This window comes from Rhea americana, unplaced genomic scaffold (assembly GCF_003343005.1).
Source record: "Rhea americana isolate MKP2758 unplaced genomic scaffold, rheAme1 scaffold_84, whole genome shotgun sequence".
Lineage (NCBI taxonomy): Eukaryota > Metazoa > Chordata > Aves > Rheiformes > Rheidae > Rhea > Rhea americana.
The window spans coordinates 1,746,027-1,755,244 of record NW_028187023.1 but is presented as its reverse complement, the minus strand read 5'-3'; the positions used below and the strand labels follow the sequence as shown (position 1 = coordinate 1,755,244).

Here is a 9,218-nt window from a genome sequence, read left to right as displayed (position 1 = left end):
AGATTTCCCTGCTGCTTCCCAGAGKTTTTTTTGGTTAAATGCCCCCAGAGTTGCTCCTACAGAGATTTTTCTCTAAACCTGCCTAAGGAAATCACTCCCTGAGTCATAGCGACAACCCACTGTGGAAGCTGAGTAAATGAACTGTATTTCTACTAAGAAGATAGGAAGTGAGTATCACCGCTGTCATACAGCTTACTAAAGGGCATCTTATATCCCAGTTGGAAGTATCATTGAGCCTGAGTGCTACATTAATAACATTTGAAAAAGTGTACAGGAAACTTTCTTTTCTTAAATCGGTTCTTATTTTGTATTTGTACTCAAAGTACAAATGAGGCTCCTAATTATTAAAATCTGTTTTCTTTTAATGGTTGCAGATTACGTTGTGGTTGTCTGGGTTGCTATCCATCCCCATCCAGTCCAAGTGACTGCTGTAGATCCCTTGGTGTGTTGGTTGAATGCTTACATGACCTTTCCCTATCTGTCTACTCAAAACAAGTTTGCCAAGTTGGTAATGTTTCACATTAAAAACAAAGCATAAATCCAAAATAATTTGAGCCTGAAAATATTTCAGCTTGGTTGAATGGCTGAAGTTTACTTTTTTCCTGTTTTCCCCTCTCTTTAAACAAATGTAATTTGATAGTGCTTTTTTTACCATAAAATGAACATGGAGGTGAAGTGAGTATTGTGTTTTCCTGAATTCTGTAAAAAGTTGGAGGAAGAGACTGGTATGGCAATATTTATGAATTTGTTTCTGAGACTTCTGGAAAGAAAGTCTGGGCAGTTAGTGTTCCTATCCAGTCTACTCAATGTTATTTTCCTGTGTGGCTTTTACAGAGTACAGTTGATATTGAAAAATCCTTGTTGGGCGATTCTAAAGAGCTGGAGAGGCTGAGAAAAGAAATTATTTCCCTTCTGTGCAATTGCTACTGCTGGCTAGATCACGAATGTGATGAATTTGATGGTTGCCACCCAGCTTTCTGGTGAATTCCCTTGTTCTGCCCAGCCTGGCAGAACAAGTGTCTCATCACTGAGAGAGGTACCCTGCTGTTCCTAACTAGTCCTGACCTGAAAAGTAATATATGAGGAATTTGGCTTTTTTATTTATCCGCATAATCTTGCAGTTTTGAGAACTTCAATCTATTGTGTGTAAAAAAAGGTCCGTATGTTCTTTAACTCTGTGCTAACTTGAAGAGCTGTTTGTTTAGAGCTATTAGCATCTTAAACTACAAAGGATCCCAAGAAACAAAGATAATCAGCTACCCCAAACAYAACCACTTATTTTAAATCTTTGCTCTGGACGCCAGTTTGTTACGGACACACTACAGAATACCCATCCATCTAGCAATTTCTACATCTCTAAGTTAGGCAGCAAAACGTACCTGAGGAAAAGATTTAGTTTTAGAATTTCCTTAAAGCAGAAAACTACATGCAAGGAGGCAGATTACATGGACGAAWCTGAAACATTTTGAAATAATACCTGAGACTCTCTAAAGAGAAACTAAGAAATAACTAAACTCCTGTGAATKTGATATAAATTCTCTCACTTCACTGTCTGTAAGCACTAAGACATACATGTTTGTTTCATTGCTTTATCTGATCACTCCTAATAAATATGTGCATACATGCRCCCTTTATTTAGGACCCATGGTTTATCTATGTGCTGTGAATATTTTTGCGCTCCCTACGCACTAAGCTTTTCTTTTGCCCTGGGGTCATTTAACTCTAGGCATATTAAAAATATATGTATTTCAAAGGTTTTAGGATTGGATTAGTGCTTGCTTCTGTGACTGCTTTTATCTTAATCAGATAACTGTGGCAAAGGTTGCTGAAAACATCCAAGTTATCCAGAGAAACCTGAGCCATCCTCTGCAACCTCATAAAAACAGTTGGCCTAAATAAGAGGGCAGCACAAAACTCACAAAAGAAGCTGCTACAAGGGTTAGGTACTCTAGCTGAACAACAGAAACCACCTTTGAAGGTGGTTACAAAAGCTGAAGGCATCTACTGACTTTAACAGAGGCTTTTTATAAAAGTAACTAGAGAGAGGCATCGTAACCTAGGAGATGCAGCAGTACTATTTGTCCAAAAGGTGGACAGGATCCCAGAATTCTGGAATCCAAGTGTGTCCGTCTCTGACATATGTCCACTCTATGAACCTCATAGTGATCATAAGAAATGCACCTTTTTGGGGATCTGCATTAATTCTATTCCCTTTACAGTTGGATTAGAAGGGGGACAGGGTAAAGGAAAAAATCTTGAACATGAGCAATACTCTTCCACGCTCATGTTTCTTAGACTCTTCCATGTGTGGCSTGCTTTTAGGATAGCCTGAAGAATTTTAAAAGAATGAGTTGCCTGGTACCCAGCTGCCATCAGTTAAATACATTCTGTAATTTTCTTTAAAGYACTGTGAAAGATGGGGTGATTGGCTCTGTTTTACACTGATCTAAAGATGGATCTTCATAATTTCCTTTAATTCTTTTTCATCCTAGAATGGGCAAAATACTGTGATGTATTGTATAACATCTTTGTATGTTCTGTAAGGGGGAATAAAATGTAAGTGGCAGTCCTTGCCTCCACTGCAGGGTCTGATGTGTTGTCCTATCATGTCTAAGACACTTGAACACACCTGCCCAACTGCAGATTTGCTCCCCACAGATGCCAGAGGTATTAGATCAAAAGAATGTGGAAAACTTTATTAGCCTGTGGAGCTTCCTCCAAAGCTCTTGATACCTATTGACTGGCTCAGTGCCTGACTGTGGTGAAGTCTTATGTTTCAATACTTGTTTTCAAGCCATGCACACTTTATTTCATTACGCCTTTAAATAATGATTGAAAAAAAGAGTAGCAGTATGTAGCGCATAAGTAGCAGTCTTCCAGGCAGATACAAATAAAAAAAATCAGAGACCTTTGCCATTCACTAAATGTATCTCAGACTCGCAACTCCTTTTGAAGCTACACAGCAGAATGAAGTGAGGAAAAATGTAGTACTTGGCTCTAGATATCAGATAATGTACTTGGCTCTAACCAAAATGGGCTCAAAATTCCAGAGCTGTTGTCCTGCTGATCAGGTATTGCTGGAGGGAGAAGCATGCCGCTGTATGCCTGTGGTGTCTTTTGAAAATGTGAAGTGGTAGGTCCTGGTCCAGCTTACTGCTTTAACTCTCTGCGGATGGTGTTTTTTTTTTTTTTTGGCGGAGTAGCTGACATCGCATTTATTTAATCCTTTATCAAGTAGCTGTGCTCAGCTACCCTTTCCTCTCCTAGTAAATGCCCTGACATATATCCACATATGCCTCTGCTGTAACATATATGCTTGCCTATTTCCCAGGGCCTAGTTTTCACAAGCGACTCAAACCTTTTCCTTATGTTCATCAGTCAAAATTCCTTTGAATTAAAAATAGTGCTGAGAAAAATGTGAGCTTATTTCCAACAAGCAAATGCCTAGAGCCTGTTTTCTACACCTGTAGTAACCAGTAGTGGCTTAAATGCCTTTGGGCCTCTACCATCCTTGTCTGTGCCTGAAGTACTGGCAGCAGCAGGCCTACCYGAAGCTGAGAGGCTCTAGCCTGTAAAATGCTGTCAGCAATTTTGCTATCTGGAAGACTATTATGAGTGCACAGTGCCAAACAGCAGAACTCCTAAGGATAAGCCCTACAACATRTGTGGAAGAGAACTGAACTTCAAATGTAGCCAACTAATAAACTGTTCCTCTCCCCTGGCCCCAGTTTTTTAAGGCAGGGCTGGGGAAGTTCCCTACCTGTAAGTGGCTCTTCTTCCAGATAAGTAGATACAATTTAGGAAGGCTGAGTCTTAGACCCAGAACGTTGTCATGTTTCAACAGCCAACTAATCTGTAACTGGCAACAAGATCTCAAAGTGAGTTGGAATCAATGCAGCAGAACTAAGATATCTTCCAGAGCATCTTGCACTGGGAAAATGGATAAGTTATTGTACAAGACAACTAGTGTATCTTTCATGGAGTAGCTTGGAAGTACTGTAAGACAAGCTACTCRACAACTGCAGTGGTAATTTGACACACTGTACCTGGGTTCTGGTGGGGTTTGAAAATGAAAAATAACTGTTAGAATTCTGGTAATTTGATTAAAYGTGGTCCTGGGCATGTTTGGCAACTGCATGCAACATTTAAGGCCATATACTTTTTGACTAATTGGAAAGGAAGATAGCAATATAAACCATACTTTTTTCCAGTGCAAAAAAATGCCAATAAATAATAAAAACTGTTTTTTTCCAGGTGACTTTTAGTGATTGGCTTATCTCATTGCTAAATTAAAGTGAGAGCATTATCCTAAGCTCTCTAATTTTTAAGTTGAGAGATGGTTGTTTGCAAAGGCATGCAAATGTCAAATGAATCAGTTTCCCTCCTGTTTTTGCCCCTCATGCTTGTCCCACAGATTTTTTGAGGGGAATATAGTTTGAATGATTCTTTGGGCATTTGTTTAGTAACTTTGTTTTATCCCTTTGCTGCTTTGTTTCCAGGATGCCAAGTATATGACTTTGGAGACTTGAATTTCACTCAAGTTCCCAATGATGAACTGTACAACAACCTTGTTTTATACCCACGATCAGTGGGCTTAGCTAGCCAGGTGGTGGCTGATGCTGTGAGCAGAGCTGTAGCTGCTGGACACAGCTGTGTGACTATAGGAGGTGATCACAGGTGAGCTGAACTAGAAACAACTGGTGCTGCATGCTGACACTTAAAGGGGAGTATTGCTTGCTTAAATCAAAACAGGAAGATACTGAGAATAACTTTGGATTGTTCCTGGCAGTACTGTGAGGTAATAGCATTTTGTATTTATTGCTGGGGTGGAATACAGAAGATGACTACAAAAACGCAACATTCAGAGATAGTACTACTTAATTTCAGACTCTTGTGTCATCTGCAGACATAGAAATAAATGAGGCTTTCCTCTTTGGGGACTGTTGTGTGATCAGATCCCTTTGGGGACTGTTGCAGTTTCTTTACTGCTAAATATTTAATAATTTTTCTGTTTTTTGCAACTTAACTCTTGCAATGACAACTTTTAGGATAAGTTTGTAATGTCTGCCAAAGGCTGTTCCTTAAGAGACCTTATAATGCATAATTCTGCTTTGCTTTTCTTTTTCACTAACCTTTGGCCTGAGAACAGGATGAAGAAGGTGAGGCATGTAAGAATACATGAGGGAGGGGGTAACATGAGTAGAGTCAGAAGCAGGTGAATAGTGCCATTGGTGAGTGAGTAAATTAGATTTTCTGAGAAATGATTTGGAACTAGAAAAGGTGAGAATTAAGAGTGGGAAGGTTGACAATGCAGAGAGAGAAGAGCTCTTTCCTATCTGTCCTCTACAGTTATTTGTATTGTCCTCGAATCACGATGCTAGAGGTGCTTGCTATGCAGTTTATATGAGGTGCCCTYTATGATCATTTTCATTGATGTCTGATGTGTTTTAAATGTGACAGTGCTGATAACTGTAGTTGAACGGACTCCCTATTGTCCCCAGATTGTTCAGAATATGAAATGTTTTGCATAGTTGACTGAAGACTTTCCTACTGTACTTCCAGCTTGGCACTTGGTTCTGTCAGTGGCCATGCACAGCAGTGCCCACACCTTGGTGTGATCTGGGTAGATGCGCATGCTGATATCAACACCCCTCTCACAACTCAGTCTGGAAACCTCCATGGACAACCAGTTTCATTTCTCTTGAGAGAACTACAAGATAAAGTAAGTATCTTGCTGTACAATTAGCCTACATTGAAATCCTCGGGATGCTTTACTTCCTTTCTGGTGTAAGGTACCTTCTTATCTGCTGCAAAAGCAGACCTACTTTTTATCAAAGTACCAGTAATAAAATGTATTACTTGTGTGTGTACACTCATACACATATACACACAAACATACACACTGTATGTGCCTATATGTGTGTGTAAGTGTACATACTCACAGAAACAAGAAAAAGCTTTTCTTGCTAGCATTCTCCTGTGTTGTACAGGAGTCAAGGGGTCAACAAAAGCTACGTGCAGCAGCTGCCCAATGAGCATAGTTAATGTACTGTAGCTGTGCAATGACAGCAGTTCTACTAAGTGAGCCAAAAAGGGAACCTCCCCCCAGCTGAGCCTGTGAGAGCAGTGCAGAGCTCACCTCCAGAGGCAGCTAGTTCCTGCATGCCTCTTCTGCTTAGTTTGGCACTATATGTTTTGACAACCTTGGGGCACAACAGAGGTTGGTCTTATGTCATCTCACTTGACTGGCTGCTCTAGTGTTGATCTTCCTGCCAAATATTACAGATCAGAACTGCTATACCTGCTTACAGAGASTCTGCCTTTGATAGGAGTCAAATAATCAAAAAGTGCTTAGCAGGGCACGGGATATGTGTAGCCAGTTTCTGCTACTGTCATGATGTTAAAGAATAGGTAGGTCTAAAGCCTATATTATTTCCCTTTAGAATTTTTTGCTGTTAGATAAATTGTGGGGGGGATCATGTTGATGGGAGTATGGCTCTTTCAAGTAAGATCAACAGTATCTAATGTCCTCATAGCTATAGAGGATGCTATTGCATTAGTACCCATCTGTCATAGCAAGACTGGTGTCATTGCATAAATCTCTTCTGGTTCTCCTGAAAATTCATGGGTGAATTTCTGAATATTGTTTGGTACTTTTAAATAGCTTCTGCTTTCAARTAGTTCTTGTATGGTCTCTGAAAACATGCTAGTATTCCCCAAGTAATGCAAAATGAATGGGACTTCTTAAAGCGTCTCCAGGATGCAAGCAAGTTAATAGAAAAGGCTATGGTATTTCTAGTTCCTTTCCCATGAGTTAAGTTAAAGGGGGTGATTCATATTTGGTCACTGAGTCCACTTCTGTAGAGAGGGGATCATGGTGGGGGTAGGGGAAACAGTTTGGAGGAGAATGGAAAAAGCCAAAAAGCCAAGTTCTTCGATGGCTGGGGAAGGAAGAGTAAGATGCTGCTTTCCTCTTCAGTAGGACACAGGTATTTAATCTGTATTTAAGTAAGTTGTTGATTTYTGGTCTGCCAGCAGCAGCAGTGAAGAAAAAGATCAGGGCTAACCCTAGAGGGGGGCTAGTCAAGTACTGTGCTGGGTTATGAAACATCAGATGTAGCTTTCACAAAGCCCATGCAGAAACATCTGACACAAGCTCCTCACTCTTATTTGCAGCTGTGCAAACAGGCTTGCACACAGCTAATTTTTCTTACTATATTGTACTACTATTTATAAGGAGAAAAACATCTGTCCTGCTGCTGCAAGGAAAGTTCTCACAAGAGTATAAACTTCAACAGATGCTCATCAGCTATAGACTCAGGCTTCAGCAAGAGCCGTCGGTTGCTCTTGCTCTTGCAAGGCCCAGCTTGCTGTCGGTTGCTGCTTGTTCATCCAGGAATGCCTGGTGCTCYTACCAGCAAGGTGGCACTTCAGATTTTTTTAGAAAAGGACTTCGGTTTTCTAATTAAATATTTTCTATGAAAACAGTAAAATTATGAACACAATCCTTTGAATGGCGTTTCTCAGAGCGTTAGTGTCAAGGCTCCAAAAACCATTTACAAAGTAAATTCATAAACTACTATTAATAACTTACCATGAAAACGCTTCCAGATTTTTGAGCCTCTTTCTCTGAGGCCTGTTTGGTTTTACTGTCAACACCTTTTCTACTGCAACAAAATGAGAATGGAGCCTACCAAAGGATGTGGTACGGCATTCCATCCTCTCAAAGAGGAAACGGTATAGCTAAAAATGGCAGTACCAAATCTGCTAAATCATTGTTTGATATTAGACAGAATGTGCTCAGCTCACAAGTGAAGTGACAGGTTTTGCAGGCAGAGCTCTTTTTTTGACTGCATTATTTTTTCTTAGTGTGCCTCCAGTCTGTTTATATCTCATCTGATTTCATGACTGCACAAAAATTTCAGGTCATTGCTCGAGTCCATTTAATTATTATAGATGCTTATTTAATCATAATGCAAGTAAACACAGCTATGGATGTTTTATGCCTTTAAAAACAAACAAAAATATGTTGTAAATAGAATATAATTAATAACTGAGAAGTGTAAGAGGGAAGGAAAGCCTTAGCCTTGCTATTTGACAGTTTTGGCTCTAGAAGTATTCAGAGTGGGAGGGGGAGGGAGAAGAGGAGAAACCTGTGTTAAATTAAAACATTAATATASGATTAGAGATCTGAGCAGGCTAGACATCCACAAATCAGTGGGCCTGGATGGGATGCACCCACAGGTACCGAGGGAGCTGGTGGATGTTGTTGTGAGGCTGCTCTCCATCATCTTTGAAAAGTCATGGAGAACTGGAGAGKTGCCTGAGGACTGGAAGAAAGCCAGTGTCACTCCAGTCTTCAAGAAGGGCAAGAAGCAGGACCCAGGCAACTATAGGCCAGGCAGCCTCACCTCCATCCCTGGAAAGGTGATGGAACAGTTCATTCTGGATGTCATCTCCAGACATATGGAGGAAAAGAAGGTGATCAGGAGTAGCCAGCATGGATTCACCAAGGGGAAATCCTGCTTAACCAATCTGATAGCCTTCTMKGATGGAATGACTGGCTGGGGAGATGAGGGCAGAGCAGTGGACATATTGTGTACCTTGACTTCAGCAAGGCTTTTGACACTGTCTCCTATAACATCCTCCTAGAGAAGCTCTGGAACTGTGGGTTAGATGAGTGGACAGTGAGGAAGATTGAGAATTGGCTGAAAGGCAGAGCTCAGAGGGTTGTTATCGGTGCGTGGAGTCCAGTTGGAGGCCTGCGGCTAGTGGTGTCCCCCAGGGCTCAGTACTGGGTCCCATCCTGTTCAACTTCTTCATCAATGACCTGGCTGAGGGGATGGAGTGCCTCCGCAGCAAGTTTGCTGATGATACCAAGCTGGGAGGAGTGGCTGAGACACCAGAGGGCTGTGCTGACCTTCAGAGAGACCTGGACAGGCTGGAGAGCTGGGTGGAGAGGAACCTCATGAGGTTCAACAAGGGCAAGTACAGAGTCCTGCACCAAGGGAGAATAACCTCAGGCACCAGTACAAACTGGGGGCTGACCTGCTGGAGAGCAGCTTTGCAGAGAAGGACCGGGGAGTGCTGGTGGATGACAAGTTGACCATGAGCCAGCAATGTGCCCTCGTGGCCAAGAAGGCTGATGGTCTCCAGGGGTGCATTAGGAAGAGTGTTGCCAGCAGGTCAAGGGAGGTGATCCTGCCCCTCTACTCAGC

At 41.4% G+C, this 9,218-nt stretch overlaps 1 protein-coding gene across 1 annotated transcript in view; it reads left to right on the top strand.

The window, feature by feature from the left end:
* The first annotated feature begins 3,032 nt into the window (after nt 1–3,032).
* ARG2 (arginase 2) overlaps nt 3,033–9,218 on the top strand; it is an 11,356-nt gene continuing 5,170 nt past the window's right edge. The window contains exons 1-3 of the mRNA XM_085323353.1: nt 3,033–3,133; nt 4,435–4,677; nt 5,563–5,722. Of these exons, the coding sequence (XP_085179479.1) occupies nt 3,033–3,133; nt 4,435–4,677; nt 5,563–5,722 (504 nt within the window). The remainder of the gene's footprint in view (nt 3,134–4,434; nt 4,678–5,562; nt 5,723–9,218) is intronic.